Raw genomic sequence first — 20,995 nt, 5'->3', positions numbered from 1 at the left:
AATTTTTATATTGAAACATTATTGTGTTTTTGTTCTCAAAGTAGTTATTTTTTGTCTAAGAACCACAGCAACTTTTGAATGATTTTTTTTGGGGGGGGAAGAAGAAAGTTGTTTTTTTTTTGCCATCCCTATTATTCCTTCTTACATTTCAAATATGTAGAAGAACAATTTGATGAAAAAAATCTCTGGGTTATTGGAATTTTTGCTTGGACAGAAAAAGAAAATGGAAAATTACCTTCTGTGATATTGTTTGGTTAATTTTAAAGACTCAGGGTTTTTGTCCATCATTGTTAAAATGGCTTTAGTTTCTTACTATTAAAAAATAATCTTTAAGTTCTCTTTATCTTATTTTTGAAACTTTCTGTATTTGGTTGTTAATATTTTGTAAAGGTTTATTTCTTTGGTGAGGGCAAGGGAAAACAGAATATCTAATATGTAATTGTTATAGGAAAATTTAAAAGTTTTTGGCTCTAATAGGAAGCAAGAAACACAGAAAAATAGCTTGCAAAACAGCGTCCTCTAAAATAACCTAGTCTCTGATCTCTGCTTTGAAGATTGAGGGGAAAACAAAGGTCATGACCCAGAGATCAAAGTAGCAGAAGTCAACAGAGTAATTGCTGGTTGCTTCTGTTGTACTCACAGTTGGTCAGTCCTGTGGGTGTATTGTTTGCAGAGAAAACTTCAAACGTGGTGTTACTGAACTGTGCAAAGTCATCTGGGTCACAATGTATTACAAAGCATTTGTGAATTCTGCAGGTGACCTCACCTGTTTTCATTAAAGCGATATGATTGTGAAGAATTCATGCCATGTGTGAAGTTTTCAGTGCTTGTTCATTCTTCTTTGCTCCTTATTGACATTTCCTGGAATGATGCATTCATTAAATGCTGTTGACATGGAAACGAGGGCAAGTGGAGACAAATGCCGGAGTTTATTTTAAATTAGCTTAAAAGTACATGTACTAGATATGCTATCTTTGGCTGGGGGAGCAAATGATGATAACCTTATGAAGTCCTCTTAAGATATAACACAAGAAAGGAAGTGCATGCATTTTCTATGGATTAACTTTTCAAGCTAGATCAGCTATTCCTATCCTACAGTTTTGATTGTGAGAAATGATGGGTCTTCTAGCATTTTCAGTGTTCTTGCAGTTTTCTTTTGTTTTATTATGGTTTTGTTTTATTTATTTTTTTAATTGCTACAGAATTTGCTTTTCTATTTTAAATAGTCTTGTATTTGCATGGTGATATACAGATATATGTTCAATAAGCAGTAGCATACTAGAAGTCCTCACTCATTAATGAAAATAATGCTAATATATAATGATAAGTACTAGTCAACTTACTGTTGAGGTTCTCTTTAAGCAGGAGGGATTGAAGTCTCTGGTAATTCTGTATATGTTCTTTATGAATCGGTATATATTCTTTATGAACTTAATTAGATGATTAGGATAATCCCTTACATCTGTATAATCTATGAACCTGTTCTACTTCAGTGTTTGAGTGAAGCCTTGTCATTTCACCAGTAGCTGGAAGGGTGTCTTTGAAAAACATCAAATGGCCACACAAGGTCCATCTGAGACTAGCCACTAGAAGGGCTCATGAACAAGAACAATTACCATGTTTTTTTCAGCCAAATAAATTGAAATCCATAATACCAAATTTGTCTGTACTAACACAGTAAATCAAGGCGAAACTATAATTACTGTTATACATCTAGAGAAAGATTTTTCTAATTCATAGAGTTGTTTACTACACTGAAGGAGAGCAGAGTGTGTTAAAATATTAGGAGGTGATGTGGATTTCTGCATGACTTGCAAGCCCCTCAGAATTGCATGGTCATCACCAAGCAGTGCCAAGGCTGCTCAGGGTCTTGTGATCCTCTAACATACCTCATGCCAGCATCCTGCCCTCTCTTCTGGAAGATTCTGGTTTAAGTTTATGACCTGTCTTATTTATCTGTGTATTTAACAAATGTTTTTGTTAGAGAGGAAATTCTGTAGCCAGCTATACGCTGTTTGGGGTAGAGGGGCAAATTTTTTGGGAATGCAGAAGAAACAATCACAGAATGTAGTGTTTATTACACTAGTTCACTGTTATAAATATGTTTCAATTATTCTGATTTCTTTTTTCTTAGTCTTTCCCCATTTAAATGTTGATCTAACTTAGCCAACTTCAGATTACTTATTTTTTCTAGTTTACAATAATGTAACTAAGAGTGTAATCAGTCCTTCAATGTTTGAAGTAGACATGTTATTTATGTTCTGTGATTGTTAAGGAAAGGAAATATAATAGCACAGAAAATAGAAAAATGAAAGTAAACACTTCCCAAAACAAAGAGCATGTTGCAGGTATGCTGCAGGTAGAGCTGGATACTTTTGCATTCTTGTGGACAAATATTTCTCAATTTTTCACAGCAGATATTTTTTTTATTTTAAACTTAAAAATTGTTCCAGTTTTTGTTAATTCTAGTACAAACTGGAATACTATACAGAATTTCGTTCTCACAACAGTCATTCCCTAAAGGTTCAGTGGGAGAGTTTGCAAATGTGCCTCTTTTCCAATATCCTGGCAAGTCTGTATGAAGAGTCTTAAAGTGATGTTTATTGCATGCAGTCCATAGAAAATTGGTAAATGAATTATTAATCTTTATTGTAATTTTTACTTAACTAAGATGGAAATAACATGACATTTTATATTCTGTGGTCTTTTTTCCATATCTGAGTGGTCCTGTTGGTATGATAAATACGTTATAAGCTTATTTTCATGAGACTCATGGCATCCTTGCCAAGAGTCAAGGTGGGGGAGATGATGCTGAACAAAAGGAGATGCAATGTTACTTAAATAAATAATTTATTTAATCCATTGTGAATTAGATGATCAGTTTGCAAGCAATGAAAAGTGACTCCGTAAGCACCTTCCTGGTATGTCTAATTTTTACATTTCTCTCTTTAAATCTCACCTTTATCCTCATCACTGAAGATAATAACCTTTTTTCACACAACAACTAAGGTGTTAAAACCCAGTAACAGCAGTTTCAGAACACATGGAGCAGGGCTAAGTTTTAAAATTATGAAGAAAAAGAAAGGGGGAGGGGGAATAGGGAGACCCTGACCCCCAACTTCAAATCTAAATAAACCTTTCTAAACAAAATGCGGAATCTAGATGGATCTTTCTTCATTAACCAGTATGCTTTTAACTAGTGATTTTACAAGTCTGAAACAGGTGCAATGTGTCATGCAATTTATGGGTCCCAGTGCCTGCCATAAAGTATTTTATGATGGCTGTGTTCTGTGTTATTAGTAGCTGTCTTTTTCTGCAGCCATTGGTGTTTGATAATAGTCTTAAAACACCCAAAATTACTTACCTGCAAGCAACATTCCATAGTCCCTGTTGACAGTTTGAATAAGTTTAGTGCCCTTTTGTTGTACTTTACCTTCAAAACAAACTGATTGAACCATCAATAGCTCCTGGAAGCTGACAGAGGCATGTCATCTGGTCTAACCCTCTGATAGTAGGTTATCTGTGGGAGTTAACCTCCCTGCATTGTTAACCGAAATGTTTTATGTACTATGCAACTTTAGGATACTGCTGTGATAACCTTGGTAACTAAGTCATACATCACAGTAAAGAGATTTTTTGCAACAAATAACCCTGGATTAAATTTACAAGGGTTGAATTGATATTGTAGAGTGTTCATTCCCAGGCTTTGGTAATCCTTTCCTGTATTTTTTATGGCAAACTTGTGTTACATTTAGATTGAAGGTGCATCTTCATATTTCTAACTAAAATATATCCAGGAAGCTTGCTATTTTTCTTCAGCCATTTAATATGAATGTATTGCATTATTTTCAAATAGCGTAGATACCTTTTGTCCCACATTTAGTAAAAAGAATATTAATAAATGAGATTGCATTTTTAATCATCATTTAAAATAATTAGTTGCACATATGCCTTCCTTCTACCAGTGGGATAATATTTATGGTACCTACTTTTTAGTATTTGCTCTGCTTAAGGAGTGCGAGTTTGAAAAAAAGAACCAACCCCAAACCTGTGACTTGTGGAGTAGTTTGCTGTTTAATTTTTGTGGGTAGGTTTTTTTGGTTTTGTTTCTGGAATTGACAAGTACTGGTGCTAATTCTGTTTTTTGAAATGCAGTCAGGATGGCTTAAAAATACAAAAATACATTTGTATCAAGGAATGCTATTATAATTTTAAGCTCTTTTGAGATGATTGAGAGACTGACATTAGGGCTGTGATCCAAAGTCAGCATAGATGACAGTGCTGTCTTATTCTGTTGTCATTTTTGTTACAGCCTGCTTTTCAATGGCATATTTCATTCCATCATTAAACATTTGCTGATTTTCTAATACCGATGTTTTCTTCACCTGAATATTCATCTTTTCTCACCCTACACTTAGTGGGTGTCTTTACTCATTTTTAGCTTCACTCTTCTTCACTCTTGACATATTGTTTCCTTCTGTACATGTCTTCATTTGAAAGAATCTGTTGTCATCAGAGCTTTTCTGCCAGTAATGCAAGATGGATAGCTTCTCCTCCAGTGAAAGATAAGGGCCAGCAAAATGCCAGGGAGGACTGGAAGGGCAGCCAGGAATGCTGGAATGAATCTGAGAATGTGTCTGTCTCAAAGGTCTGTAGCTGTTGCTTAAAAAAATGGTCTTAGATGTTCTGTTTTGTGAAGTGACTCTTTTTCTTCTACCAATATAATTGAGAGCCATGGATTGAGGATTCACATTTAAATTGTCTGAGCATTTCAAAACTGAGTATTGTCAGTTAAGTTGTTAACAATTTATGAAGGTGTTGCTTCAGAGGAATGGTGTATTTGATGGAAAGCTTTATTTGCACCATTAAATTTTGCTTGGTTTTAGAAGGGGGAGCATTGCAGTAATTTTCACATGTTTATCTGGTTTTGACAACAGTATCATAAGATAAACTTTTACCTTTTGAAACATTTTTTTTCTGTGTTGTTTTGTTTTTTTTCCCGAAATGTTATGCAGAGTTTTCTATTTCTTTGTTTCTTCCTCCCAGTGCCAGAGAGGATCTGTATGATGAGGAACTCTCTGACTGACTTGGTGTTTATTCAAAATAGCTAGGCTGGGGGACATTATCATCACCTTTCTACCCCCTACCAGGAAAACCCTCACTTTCCAGTGTCTCCTTTACATTTGGTTGACTAAATGCAAATGATGTGTACTTGAAATGATTAGATATTTGGATTTGCCATGGTTGTGCCTTGCTTTGGTTTTGCTCTGCCATGTTCTCACCCTTCACATGTGAGAAGCCAGTAGTATTTTTCTCAGGCTAGAAAGCTGCTATCCTTCTAGTAGAAATGATAAATAGAATATAATGCTGATGAATCCTAATAAGAACTTGGAATTCTTAAAATATATTTCCCATAAATAGTCTCTCCCTGTGTGCTTCTGTACTTAATCCTGAGCTGGAATCTGTATTCTGTAAGGTCACCTTGTCACTCTGGTGGAACCAAATTGGAATTCTCCTTCCAAATGCTGATCATTGTATTTTTAAGAAAATAAAATAAAAAATCCAAAGTCGTGTTGGCAAATGGTAAGAATTCCTGAAGAGAAGTTGGCTGGCAATTTCCCATATCTCAGATTGATTTCCTCCCTCAGTGTGGGTTGGAACCTTTGGTATCACTCAAAATTCCTTTTCCCAAACAGGCAATGCAAAACAATTTCCAAGTTATTCTGTTCCTTGGTATGTTTTATACCTCACTAATATAAAGAGAGAACATGCATATCCATGCTGATTATTGCATTTTATCCACCAATATTTGGCTTCATTTGAGAGAATAAAGTAAGTATTATAACTTTGTACATAAGCTACATTGCATGAAAAAGGCAAATACAGGGAGGAAACAAGGGCTTTTGTTATTTTTGGCTGTCATTTTTTTAGTCATTGAGTCTGTGAGTATGTCTTTGTGTATTACTGGATCTTAACTGTGTGTATTTTGATATCTGTCAGATATTTTGTCCTGCACAAATTGACAAACCTGAAATTTCTCGATACTCGGAAAGTAACCAGGAGGGAGAGAGAGGAAGCCTTGATAAGAGGTGCCTTCATGAAAGTGGTTAAGCCCAAGGATGCAAAGGTAGGAGAAAGTGGGAACAATAATATGATTCATTCACACTATTTTTAAATAACTCCAAGAGCCTGGCTGCATCTTCTGCTACGGTAAAAAAAGAGGTGAAGCCTTTCAAATGACTGATAAATGTGGTCAGATGGGGGACAAAAACCTTAGTAATTTTTCTGTGTTTTAATGTAGAAATTTACAGGTACCTGTCTAATGGGCTGTGGCCACATTATCAAATTTCTGGTTTCTCTGTTTCAAATAGCAAAGTAACTAATATGTGTCACTGAGCTTAAAAGAATATTTTTACACTGTCCAAGGAAATGTAACAACTGTGTGATATACTTTCGTGAAAGAGTGCAATTTTTTCTGACAAGTTGTCCCCTGCCTTGTATGTTAAACTCAAATGTCTGTTGCAGAGCTCACACCTATGGTGTTTACTGGCTTTTATGAACCAGTTGATTCTAATTTTGTATGATGTTACTTAGTGTGGTGTCCTGCTAATAAACATTGACAGCATCAGTGAGACAGTTTCAGTAATCTGAGCATTTAATACAACTTCCATCAACTCTGGGCATCCTGCTGAAGCAATTGGAATGAGAATGTGAATTCTCCACTTTGCCTTCTTTTTCCATTGTTGATCAGTACTTGATAACAGCAATCTGTGGTGTGCTCAGAGTGCTTTAGTACTGCAGATCTTTCTTGAAACTCTGCTCAAGTTTTCAGTCTACTTGCTTTCTGTGTGCTGCTTTTTCTCTGAAGTATACCATCAATAATTTATCTCAGATTTCCAATAATGCTGAATAATAATGCAGTGGTTATGGAAATGCACTGTTTGGTACCATAACAGTGTTGCTGGATAAATGCATTATCATGAGTACAATTCCAGTGCATTGCAAATTAGTTCAGACTGATTAATTTATAACTACTAAAATGTTAACAGTTCTGATACAAACATTGCTTTGATATATTGTTTACCACTGCCTTTAGTTATTTCAGCTTCATATATGTAATGAATGGAGTAAGTTATTTTTAAGCTGTGGTAGATTTCCTATTCACAGCAAACCATTTTTGAGTCTGGCCAAATGCAACAGCTGAATTGTGTTAGGTATAGCATATGTATGTCATCTTTTATAATTCTTCTTATCTTATCAGATTTTGGATCTGGTGAAGTTTTTAAAAAATTTTTCTAACAGATCTTTCATTTAAGAGTCTACTCCGTGAATTGCATCCAACTTAATAGTGTAAGAGGAAAAAAGTGTCTCTCAAATTTGAAGTTACTTTTCTGGATTAAACCTCTTTTTAAGTCAATAGCTAAGGGTAAATTACTTAACAAATTTAGGGATAACATCTTTAACTTTTATATCTACAATTGAACCTTTTGTATAGTTCTGAATTATTTACCCACTAAGTCTTATGATAAACCACACATTTATTTTAGAAAATTTGCCGAAGGCTCCAATTTACTGTTGTTATTGTCATACTAAAGAGTTTTTTTTTCTTCTTTATAAATGGTTCAGTACAAATTACTGATGGTAAAATCATTGTAAATTATTTTTATGGCATGAATTAATGCTTCTTAAGGTGCTATGAAATTACCCTCATCATACAGTATTATATACATAACACAGAAGTGGCTAATTTAAAATAAATATTAAATTTGATGCAGGTATTGTAAAGCACTTCAAATTATTTAGAATTTGTGCTTATTTCCTAGGATATTCATGCTTATAGTACACATGCATGCAAACTCTTTCTATGTCTGAGAAGACTCATAGAATTTTCTCTGCGTATGTGCTTTGAAATGCAGCTAAGTATGTGTACAGCTATTGACAGCTCTGCTTGAAGACCACAGCAAGCATCATTCCTCCATAAATCACAAAGATGATGTGCACAATAACTCTACTTTTGAGTTCTGTCATGTGTTATACATTGCATACATAATGGGTTTTTATTCTCTAGCCTTCACATTTCCTGAATTTTGTGTTCTCTGTTCATCAGTTCCACTCCCACATAGCTGTCAATATTTTTGACCATTTTCAGCCAGATTTAACAGGCAGGTGCTGGTAATATATTTTAAGCTTTCTGAAACTAGTTAGAGATTACACCTTGATCCAAACTCAGAAGAAGATTGCAGCATATCCAGTATTGCTCATCAGAAAAACTCCTTAATAAGTTGACATAGTGATATATAAGACCTTGATGATAATGAACTTCCCAATAATGTGGGTTTTTTTTCCTTTCACCTAAGGTAGCAGGCATGGTGTCAGCCTGTGCTTACCAGGAATTGAGATGCAGTGATTAGTATTTATGTTGGTGGATGCCACATGAAAGTATTCTGCCAGATTCAGTTACAACAGTGGGCCTTTCAGACCTGCTTTTTTAGGAAAAAATCCCTAAAAAGAACAAACCAACAAAAAATTATAACTTATGTGGTGGCTCCCCTCCCCCCACCCCCCCCATTATAATAAGCAGGAGATGGTGTGGCTTATTCAACATAAAAGGCAGACTGATGATCTAAAGAGGCTGTGATGTGGGGAGTTGTTTTCATTTTAGTCTTGACATGAAATGCTTGGGAGAGCAAAATACCCCACCAAGAAAAAAATACACAAAATGAGAATAAAAGCAAGAAATTTCCATCTGACTAGCTTGTGTTTACTCAAATGAGAAAGTATCTAGCAATCACCAGTCATCACTAAGTCATAAATATTTTATTTTGTATAAATTTTTTTTTACTTTCATTATTCCCTATTTTATTTAACAGAACACTACACTTTCTTGTGCTTTGCTTCATTTCATCCTTTGTTGGAAATGCATCTGTTTGTGATATGACTGTCTTATGGAAAGATACAATCATTTATTAAAAAACAGTTTAATGTTACAATGCAGTATTCCTTCTCACTGTGTAGGTGAGCTAAACTTCATTATTCTGTTATGTTTATGTTTTCTTTTGTCAAAATATTGAACATTGTACCATGCCTGCTTTTAATGAAGACTGGGGAAGTCTGGCTGGATAAAAGGCATTGAGCCAGATGAGGAAGCCTTGTTTAATGACCAGACCATGACCTCATTTCACTGGCGTAAGTGTAGCTCAAAGTGGAAGATGCCTGTCCAGTGTGAAGTGTGTTTCTGGGCATGACAGCATTTCACATCAGAAAGACAGCTCAAGAATACGACAGTCAAAATTGCTTAATTGTGTCCCGGCTCCGTAATTATTCATCTGTGCTTCTACAAAGAGTAGAGTTGTCATTTCTTGACATAATTATTTAAAACTGTACCCTTCTTTGGTTTATAGGTATATGAATTGTGCTTCCAACTGTTTCATATTTCAAACTTAGGGATGCAAAGCAAATGTGATTCGAGAAAATATGTTAAGACTATACATTTTTACATTGCGTATGATATAAATAAAATGAAATTATGGTGTATCAAAGTCCATAATTTCATATTTTAAAGGTCTGGATTCATGATAATTTAATCTATATGATAAAATGTGCATATATCCATTTAAGTGTGTTGCTATGAATAGATACACACTGTCATAAGTCTCTTTAAATATGACTGGGTCAGTCTGCTTTTAGAAAATACATATATTTCCCAATATTTCTCAAGCCCTCCTCTCCACAAATATTTTTTTTGTTTTTATGCAATTTTAAGGTTAACATTTTCATGTGTTTTAGTTTTGGTGGTGAAAGAAAGCAGATGGCATTTGGTCACCAGTAACAGTCTTGTAGTTTATAGGGCCAAATCACTGGCAGATATCCTTAATTATACTTCCAAGTAACAAGCTTTATATTAAATGGAATTATTCTGCTTCCTTGCAGCTTTACCAAAAGCATCTTGTCCACTCACTGTAAGGGTGCTCTGTACTGCAAAAAACGCATGGCATGGGTGTTTTGAATATTTTTTCACTCTCAGATGCATTATTTTCATCACAAGTTATAATTATGAAACCTGACATAGCATTTGTTCTCTAAGGAACTAAGATGGAGACACTGCAGCAGAAAGGCAAGTCAAATATCTGCATTCCATTTAATAAATGTCTGTGATTCATGTCCATTGTGTTACTTGAAGGGTAGAAGGAGATTATTTTATTATGATAGGAAGAGTAAATATTTAGGCAGTACCATTAAAGAAATAAGGTGAGATAAAATCTGCAGTGTTGCTTTCAGATCATTGGCAGTATTCTTGTGTTTAAGCTCATAGGAAAAGCTCTTTATCAAAGTGAGTGGTGCTGATATATGCTTCTATTAAAGTCAGATGAGGCATAAGGAATGATTTTAATAATTTTTATCCCAAACTATTTAACAAGAATCATACTATCTTGAATAGATATGTTCTACCTGCTTCCATTAATATAGGCAAAACATTTTTGCCAATGTATCTCATAGAACTTCCCCCACATCCCCCAAAATAGGAAAATAAGGCTGGTTTTAAAGAGTAATAAAAGGAGACAGATAAAACTTTGGAGAACAGCTGTATTGCTCTCAATCTTTTTGGTTTTACTATTGCCATTGTATAGAGATCTTGGTGTATGTATTTTTGGAATTTGAAGAACATGCTGAGTAAAGGGCTTCTAAAGTGTAAAGAATCATTGTTCCAGTGATCTGCTAGCTCATAAGATATCTTATTGCGAGAGCTTCCATAGAACAGGGTTCCTTATTGTCAGATGTCAAAATTTCACATACCAAACCAAGGGCACAAACTTAAGACTCCAATCTAGACTGTGATGCAGTAAACTAGTATTTACTTCAAGGACATTGTAGCAGTCATACATTCAAACATTTTGGTCTTTGGAAAGTTTAGGTATTTTAAGCAGAAGTCTATAACATATTTTGTTCATAACCTGCTGTAATTCCAGCTGTCAAGAGGGAGGAATAGACGTGTGGGTCATATGTATATTAGGGAGGGAGAAAGACTCTTCTTCAGTCTTGGTTCTTACATTGATATTTTTTATAAAACATCCTCATATGTTCTTTGGGCAGGTATTATGTGGACTACATTTCACTATCTTAATTGCTATTAAAAATACAGGAGGAAAAAGGTGATGTCTCTTTACTAAAATTATTCCCTTAAAAAAAGTATATGATTGTCATGAAGCCTGTGCCATTTTAGCCATTAATGCTCCCAATGCATTTTTTCAGATAGGAAGGGGTGTTATTGCTGGAGCTCTGGCCTGAATCCAGTTCAGGTGATTACATGCTGCCTCTATGGATTTCTCTACAGTCTCCATGTACTGAGGCATTCTTCTCCACCTTCTGCCCTAACCTTTTCTGTAATGTTACAGTGTGCTAGTTAACCAGCTGCTACTTAGCACCTGAAAAGTGTATATCTTTCAGTAGTAGTGAGCAAATGATCTCTTTGTAAGACTTAATATTTGTAAAGCACTTTAAAATTCTCTGATGAATGGCAATAGGAACTGTATATAATTGATGTCTCCACTTATATGAAGAAATTATTGTGACAACTTCTTTATTACCCCTGGGTTGTTTTCTTGTTAGTTTTCTTTTGTTGTTGTTTGTTTGGTGTTTTTAAAAAAAATTCATTTGTGGGTTCAGATAGATGGAAGCTTCAATAATTAGATGCTGGCTTTTGTATTGTCTAATTCTATTCAACAAAATGCCATTCAGCAGAATGTAACACCATGATATCCAAAAATAGGATCACAATTGTCTTAGATTCTTAGTGGATCAATAATATGGCACTGGCAAAACTCTTGGTCAGCTTTTGTCTATTTTATTCCTAAAGGTGTTTGTTTTTTTTTTCCTGGACCTTAATACACTACTGTGTACTCAGTACTCAGTCATTTTGGTGAGTTATTCTCATTGAAATAGTAGTAGTCTTAAGTATCGTGGTTAGAATTTATGTCAATTTTTAGCCATGAAACAAAGGTCCAACTATTTCTTTCTGGAAACAGTTTGTCACAGCAATATTTCTGTAAGAAAATATCAGTGGCAAGCTATCAGTACCATAGGATCTACCTGGAATTTTGTACAAATTTACAAGTTGGAAAGAACTGTCATGGCTGATTTTATATGTATTACTAATTTTGGCTGTGGTTGGGTGTCCCACAGTTTTCACAGCAGGCTTGGCAGTGTATTTGTGTGCTGGGTTAAGATAAGGCCTGGCTTTGCAGATTCACTGACCCATGAAAAGTTCCCCAGCTGTTAGAGAGAAATGTGGTCGCAAGGGCCACTGCCAGTGAAGACAAAGATGATTTGTTGTTGTCATCTTCTCAGAAGCGTATCTTGCAACAAGGAACAACTAAAGAATCATGACTTCATCACATAAAATGTGATGCAAATACAGCACACAGCAGCTTATCATGAAGTGAATGCTAGGTTTTGGGTTTTTTAGTGTTGCTCTAGTCAGATGGAGTCAGAGTACAGGAACTAAAGGAAAGGCAAAATGAATGCACCAATACTTCTAATCCCTTTGGAAACAGTGCAAATGCCCAAAAATAGTAGCCTAGTGCCATTTTAGATACTCTAAATTGTACAGTAGACCCCTGTAGGGATGACAGATAAGTATCTTACATAGGAGATGGAAGTTTTTTTTGAAGCCACCATGGGAGACCAGGCACAGAAACTGTAGAGTGGCTAAAACAGCAGTAGAAACTTGTGTTTAAGCAGCTGAATCCTGTCTTTCCTGTTGTGCTAAAAGAGAGATTGTGTGCTTGAAATATTGCCAGGTCAAGAACACCAGAGTATTACAAAAAATAATCCTTCCCTTCACCAACATCAGCCAGAGTGTGGTCCAAGAGTCAGATAGGGCCTATGATGAGGTCATCTCCTAAAAGCTCAAGCATATCAGTCATTCTCTCTTCATTAATGACTAAGAACATGACCAATTTAAAGCTGGTTTATTAATTATTTCAGGAAAAATATTAATAATTTGTTTTCAGAGAAGGGCTAATATTTCTTCCCTTGTCTCCACCCTTACCAGAAATGTATAGGCCAAAGGGCTATTTTGTAAGAAATCCTGAACATTTTTGCTTCTGAGTTTCTAAAATTGCTCCCTTTGTCAAAGAGAAAGGATACAGCACCGTTTCATCTGCTCCCTTAAAATCATATTGAAGTTACAGATTCTGGTTCCACTTCCTGAATTTTAACTCAAGCTGATGCTAACATTTTTTAAATTTTGTCCATCTTGCAGACAATGGACATGGCATAAATTCTTTAAGATTTGGTGATTTAGCTCAAGGATCTGTGTTTCAGAGGAAAGTCAGGGGTTCATTTTGTGGATAAAAAACTAAAAAATAGTTGTGACTGAGGACTGGTGTTCTCTTTGAAGGAATTAGTGAGATACAAAACTTTTGCAGTAAACCGTTGCCCTAATTTATTTTATTCATCCTAGAAAAATGTTCATAGGAAAACATAAAAATAGTAATCAACTCTGTAATTAGAAACGTGTCTAAAAATAAATAAGGAAAATATCAATCACACTTCAAAAATGACATCCCTTTGAATCCTGTTCTGTGAATTATCTGTTTTAGAAGTGGGTTTTCTTGCGACTTTAGCAGACAGAGAATCTGTCCTTAAGTGATATGCATGTAATTTTCAAATGTGTATAAGGTATGCTTTAGTTCAAATGCATTAAATGTCTTTACATCAAGGAACCTAGCAAAGGCATGTGCACTGTCCTCCTAAAGATGATTTCATTTCTCTTTCAGCCTTGGTGGGATTTGAAAACCTTAGGCATTCTTTCTTGTAAAAGAACCTGTGGGATATTTGCTTAATGATTCAATTACTGTTACCTTTGTGATGCTAACTTAGGAGCTTGAAGCAAGAGATTGAGTTTTTCCTTATGTCAGTACAGGAAACTATGCTATGTATCTTATCCTGGTAAATTTCATTAGAAAATATATAATTTAGGTTAAAATAAGGGGTAAATTCAGGACTGAGAAATTAAGACTTTTTTTTCTTCACACATTATAAGACTAAACATTCAACTTTGCTCATGTAGCAGTTACAAACAGTTCACTGTGTAGGCCAAATGCTCTCTAATGCAGTAAAATTCAGAAATAATATGCTTTGAAAGTGATTTATGAGTGTGGTTAAACTGCCAGATTTACAAAGAAATAGTTCAGATCTTGGGAAGCCTCAGGAGTCACGTCAAAAATGAATTTGACCGTGATTTAAACTGCTACTTTTCTTACATGACATTTAATATGTGTACTTTGGAGGCCCATATGTCTTTAATAAAATAGCATTAAGTTTTAAATATGATATGAATGCAGTTAGTTTCTAAATTCATAACCTTTTCTACAACTCCAAAATGCTAACCAATAAGGGAGTCACACATGCAATAAAACATAAACCTTAGAAAATAGTTTTTTATTAGAATGGTTAGACATTTGGCAGCTGAATTGTAATGTAATAAATACGTGCAGCCAATGTGGGCTTATCAGTCTTTGTTTACACTGTAAGCAACTGGGACCAGACAACTGATTATAGCTGAGGAGCAAAGGTCATGAAAAGAATATTTTGTCCAGTGAATCTGTGCTTGCTGGGCAAACCATATAATGCTAAGAAAAGGAATTTATTAAAAAGAAGCACCACAGCATGCTTCCCAGTTGAACTTGGTAGAGAATATAATGTTTATTAGGGAGTCATATACTTTAAGACTGTTCTGAAGTACTAAGTGCTTCAAAAATCATGAAAATACAGACATGAAAGAAACATACACCATTTACAAAGGATTTCAATGTTCAGCAAATGGTGGCCAAAAGAGTTCAGTATTTCATGAAAACAGCAAAATGGGAGTCCTGTCTATGCTGAAGTTAATAATAACAAACTAATGCTATAATATTTTAAGGGGTATTTTTTTTTGTGCAATTTGAGGTATTCCACTAATATTGTTAAAATAATGTATTTTGACATTACTTTCTGAAACAGTAGCTAGCCCACAGCAAAACCAGCTTTACAGGTAGCTTGAGCTTTTACTCAAAACAGCAAATTCAGGTTTGCTTGTTGAGTTCCTCTACTTATTCAAAATGCATAGAACAATACTCCAACAACAGACTACTTTCTAGGTAGTCTGACTTTCTAAAGAAGGCTTTTGAAATGGTATGGGAGTAATGAAAAGACATTTTCTGTGTACTCTGAAGTGTGTGGGTAGGTTGGGCATAAAATCTTAATTGTGGTATACTTTTTCCTTCAAACTGTTTTCAGTGATTTGATTTCTGGTTAGTGTGGCTCTAGAAAATTGACAAAAACTAAATTTAAAAAGTCTGCTTTGAGATGTATTGCAAAGTATACATTCATATGCTAATCTCTATTCCTCCAGAATTATGGGTCCCCTAGAGCATCCAGAAAATTATTAACAGCATGTAATCCAGTTTGAATGCATCTTTACTCTGTTAGCCAGATCTTTACATAATACAAATCATTCTACCTATAAAAGCACAAATATGTTATTGTTCTCAACAGGCAATTTAATGCAGCTATAGGGAGGAGAGTAAGAGAAAAGAAGATTACAAGCTAGCTGATCAGGCTTTTATTTCTCTTAAATCTCTCAGCATTTCTCTGTGGTTGTACTTGTTTAAAGATTGTATACAACTGTGCTGTCTATATGATTTGGAAAGCAAATCAGCCTAAATATGAAGTTTCAATGGGTGTAGTTTTTAGGGGATTTGATACATTTATCACAAATATACATTTTACCCCAGAAGCAGTGCTGAACCTGTAATCTTTTTTCTTATAATTCTTTTGAAGACTCCAGTTTTGCTGTAGAGAACTCAGTTATTTTTGCCACCCAGTTGTGCAGCTTTAGCTGTAGAATAGTTATTACAGTTAATTATTTTCTGGAGGGTTTTCTCAAAAGGATTATTTGTGTGAATACATACAGAAAGCATATGAAGAAGGAAGAAACCCATTTTATTGACGCAATACACAACTATCTCCAGTCATGCAGTGGAGGTAGGATCCTGCTCCAGTGGAATTATGTAAATGTGACAAAGTTTAACTCACAATTCTTGTAAGCAGGAAGGTGGGTCCACTCTGGCATGTGTTGCAAATTGTAGTTTTTTATTGTTATGTTCTGCTGTATTATTCCTTGCATTATTTTTCCACCTGACTCTCACTGTATAGTTTTGCATCTATATGACAATAATTCTTCTTTGCTCCGTGTTGCTTTATTTTCCACTAGGCATGTGCCATTATGTTATACATCTACTACCTAATCACCAATGATTGAAAATTTATGTGAAATGTTTAGATATGAGTAAGCAGTCAGCCCATTATTATTAATTACATACAGATAATAAATGACATAAATGTTGGCTTTGAACTGAAAGGTGAAGGCACTAAAACAAGATAAATCTGTCTAGGAAGAAGAGTGGAGTAGGAGAGGCAGTGAATGTTCCTATTCAATCCCATCAAACATGAACTAGAAGAAACTGTACGTAATTCAGTAGAAAAAAAAATAATTTCTGAGTTTGAAATAGGATGTCACCTGCATGTTTTAGTCCAGTCCTATCACCACTCCTTTGGAGTGTATTTGCTGCCAAGTCTTAGAGCTGTTCGTGGAGAACTTCCTCACTTTGCATGCATTTTGGCAGGAGTTTCGTGCTTTCTCTCATATTGCATATTGTTTAACAGGTCATAGTAGCAATCCAATGCCCCAAGACTGTTCAAATTTTTAAATATCTTGCTTTTGTATAATAGCTCCCAGCTTTTTCCCTTCCTCTTATGTGATAATTTTTCATATCTTTATGGTCTGAGTAAGACTCTACAGGGCTATTTCTTCTAAAAAATAAGTCTAATATGTTATGCGCAATTTTGAAAGATGGAATGCTCTAATAGGGTAGGCAAAAACACTGTATGTGTGACACCAATTTTTTCTTTCACATGGAGAAAACCTTTGAATCCACTTTTATGTCTGTTGAGGAGGCTCTGAAGGAGTAGTCTGCTGGGTGAGTAGTAGAAACAAATGTAGATCTGTGCCATTTCAAATGGTCATTCCAAAGCAGAACACATTGAAATGTCTGCATGTGTTGTTCTAGTTTCAAACAATCATTCTCTAAATATAAACAAGTTCTGCATTGGCAAGATTTTCAGCAGCAGCTATACAGGTAATAACCTGAGAGGAATACTTTGGGTTTTGTTGTTTATCTCTGAGGGTAGAGATCTTGTACAGGGTGAGAAAATAATTCAGACTTTTAGTAGAAAAATGTCTTTAAATTGAGCTCATGTGCTAGGCCAGTATGGTGCATGGTTTCTCAGAAAAGAACACACCTAACTTTCTGGGAAGCATTGCTACAAGGCCATTGGCATTTGCAAAGTAAGGAAAGAAAAAAAATAGAATGAATTTTATTTTCCTGATTTATTTTTGAACATGAAACTAGGTATGTTATGTTTCATAACAACTTTTTTTGATTTAAAGGCAACAGCAACATAGCTTTTTGGGTCTTTTTCTGCCCCATATGTTTACCAGTCTCTCTGGAGAGACCGTCTGAAGACTTGTTGTTTATGTGAAGTGCTCTTTTGCTGTGCTCTTTCCTCCACCTCCCTGCAAGCAGAAATGAATAGATATGTTGTTGGTAGAGAACTTACTTGCTTTGTCCTCTTGAGGTCATATTTTGGCAAGTGGGAAGTCTATTTTTTGATTTGATAAACCCCTAGTGGAATATGGTTTGGCTTGTAAAACTGCTGTACACAGAGCCAGTGGTTGTCTTGTCCTTTATAGCCTGCTCTTCCACCTTCTGCCCAGAATTCAGGGGAAAGAAACCAACCATCACTGGCTGAGGCAGTGTCATATGAGAACTGCTGAAAATTTATGGAGCTCTAATTAAACCTCAAATGCACTAATTCAAGCCCTATAAATCTTGTGTAATACTGGTACAGTTAAGGTAACATGAGGGCTGATGTGGTCTGGGAGAACAAGGCAGATGCCTGATGTTGTCTGCAGTTTTACAGCTGGGAATCAGTTATGTTGCAATCTAGGCTGTCCTGTGATCCCAAAGATAGTTCATAGATGTTCATTTAAAGTTTACTTTCAGTCAGGGAATGTTGAAATGTTGTGGGCAGCTATTACAAATTTGACAAGTCAGATTTCTTTTTTGGCTTTCCTTGCTGGGGAAAAGGTTTGGTTGAAGATTTTGCCTATACTACAGTTACGTGGAAGTGAGAGTTGTTTCTTCCAACCTGTGTATCAATAACAACAATGAAAACACTGCATTATCAGGGCTACTGTTTACTGATGCATATATATCTGTTTGGCATGGCAGAAAATATTATACTTTTGTATGCTTTCCTAAAGAAATAGATTAATCAAATATTAATATGCCATATAAATTGAAAATAATAGCTACTTAATCTGAAGATGTAGAAGAGTTTAAATTGATAGTGTATCATTTTTTAATCCATAATATTATCATGGTGGAGTATTTTAGTTGGTAGAAACCTGTTTTAATGAGAATAAAAATTATTTATTTTATTATCCCCATGACTGCACTTCTTGGCCTAGGATGAAGGGCCACCCCTTTGTATCTGTAGTAAAATCCTGCCTGTGATGTAGTGGCTAGAAACAATTTACATTATCAGTAGAGCCAAGATTTCATGCTTTCTCTTCTGCACTACTCAAAGAAATACTTATTTTTCTGATGTAATTTGTATTGGAGAGGGAATTTTTTAAAAAGGATTATGGACTGTGTGTTTGGCTTACATGTAGGCTTTCAGTGCTGGTTCTTCTCCATCCAGAAACAAGTTAGAAAAATAGCATAATCACTTTTTGCTGTGTTGCTGCCATAGTAAAGCCTGTCTATCAACAAAAGCAGATGGACCAGGTAAAAAGAAAATCTTGTACTCATAAGGCAGCCTGTGAGCATAAGATACCACTATTGGAGGATTGGTAGTGTGGCCCTGATGTGACTCTTGTGTGCAGATTCAGACATATGTTTGTGTGCTATTTCCAGCCCTCCAGGCTTTGAGAAGGTTTTTTGAAGGCTGAGCTCTGTTGTCTTTACAAAATCTTCTCCTTCTCTAGGTTCTGTATATGTTGAGAAGTCTTTTAAAGCCCTATGTCAGAACTGCTCTTCGTGTGAAGTCTTTATAAATATTTATATAGCCCTACTGAGGAAGAGTCAATCCATTAGACTGCTTTAGGCTAAGATTAGCACTTCTGAAGCCTATTTAACCAGATATGAGTTTACTTTATTTAATAACATTAAAGAGATAGTAAAAGAAAGCTTCTTTATCAGATAATAGTAAGATCCATGAAACAGGTTTATTAATGTCTAACTATCAAATTATACTTGCCTCAAAATTCATGGAAGTAGCATAGTAATTGCCTATTTGATTTCAGGCAGATTAACATGCTTGTAATGGTGAATCTGTTTCCTGTGTGTGCAAGGCCCTTGATGAGGTCAGCAGCCAGCCCTGCTTTCTTAATTCACACCCAATGGAGCAGTGCTGGTCTGAGATTGAATGGCAGCTGACGCCAACTTCTTTTTTTCTTTTTCCTTCTCAAATATTTTATGGTGTTCATGCAGAAGCATCTTGTGATTCATACTTGACTCATACAGATAAACGTACCAATACTTGCCACAGGCAACTTGCACATGTAGAAGTGAAGTGAAACAGCATCAAGGTAGATGTTGGGCTGCTAGTGGTCCAACACAGGCTGAAGATTTCCTGTCTTACTGTTAACTTCTAGGGGAAAAAAAAGATATTTTTGGATATTTTTGGTAACACTGGAAACAAATCTCCCAGACAGAATCATAAATTTATGGTTATTTTTGAAGACCTATATAAAGAGTAAGTGTATTTTGAGTTTATTCAATATGCCACATCAGTCATTACATGTCTGGATGTCTATTTATAGTAACCATCCAACCACATACCTCTGAAACAACCATTTCTTTTAATTTATATATATTTATTATCCCTGAGTCTCTAGTTTGTTTTCAGAATTTTCTTGGCAGAATATGAGAGTTCAGTAGATCCTGAAACCATGAACTGAGAACTATGCAATCAAGAAAACTGTTCTCTTTCCACCCTTCCCCCCCTGCTCTAGACTAACATCTAGAACATCTAGACTAACATCTAGAACTGACATCTATGCCACTCAGAGAAAGAGACTTTGAGAGACAACTGTATCAAGTAGAATCTTCATTCCTTCTAATTACTGTTTCTGAAGTAAGAAGAGATTAATGCAGTTTCTCAGTTCACAGCCTAGCCACTCCCACCACACAAATTGGGGTTTTTGTTTCTTTTGAACAAAGGTATTCAAATCTCTCTTTCTATCTCTATTTCTCTACCCATCCCTGCTTCCAAAGTAGGGCAGACTGACTCCCATAAATGGATTAAAATACTTTTATAGTGCAAGAAAATGCAGTAATGCTGAAACATTTTCTTTGCAGTCTACCTTGGTTTGGAAAGACAGGTGTCTGCTAAGGAAGGAAGGAGCCTCCCCTGAAATGGAAAGAATACAGACCCCCTCCCTCCAAATTATTATACAGCTGAAATTAAGGGGGGCTCTCAGGCAAAAATATGGGAGCAGTTCTTTATTAGGGAAGAAAATAAAAAGATAAACAATGCAGTGAACCAAACAACACTGACAGAATCAGAATACAACCTGACACCCTGTTGCTCAGGGTGTTGGAGGCAGTTCAGTTGGGAATTGTGGCTGCAATCCTCCTGGAGTGGCAGGTGTGGTTCTGTTGGAGCAGTGATCCTGTAAAAAAGGGGTGTAGTCTTCCTGCAATGGAAGAGGGAGCTGCTCCTCTGGGAAATCCAGTGCAGGAAAAGCCGTGCTGGTGTTCCAGAAACTCCAGATTATATCCAGGTAGAAATGCTTGGCTCCTTCCCTTTGGGCGGACCATCTCACAATGGGATGTTATAGTTCTTATCAGTCATGCAGTGACATTATCAGCAGATGTCTCCCCTG

General features: G+C 35.5%; 1 protein-coding gene across 2 annotated transcripts in view; it reads left to right on the top strand.

Moving 5' to 3' along the window:
* The window catches only part of LRMDA (leucine rich melanocyte differentiation associated), a 606,948-nt gene that overhangs the window by 351,600 nt on the left and 234,353 nt on the right, over nucleotides 1-20,995 (top strand). For both annotated transcript variants that reach the window (XM_077784575.1, XM_077784574.1), the window contains one exon: nucleotides 6,001-6,127. In XM_077784575.1, coding sequence (XP_077640701.1) covers nucleotides 6,001-6,127 — 127 coding nt within the window. The remainder of the gene's footprint in view (nucleotides 1-6,000; nucleotides 6,128-20,995) is intronic.

The sequence above is a fragment of the Lonchura striata genome, chromosome 7 (genome assembly GCF_046129695.1).
Source record: "Lonchura striata isolate bLonStr1 chromosome 7, bLonStr1.mat, whole genome shotgun sequence".
Lineage (NCBI taxonomy): Eukaryota > Metazoa > Chordata > Aves > Passeriformes > Estrildidae > Lonchura > Lonchura striata.
Note: the sequence above shows the minus strand (reverse complement) of the source record. Positions and strands in the feature narration are given on the sequence as shown.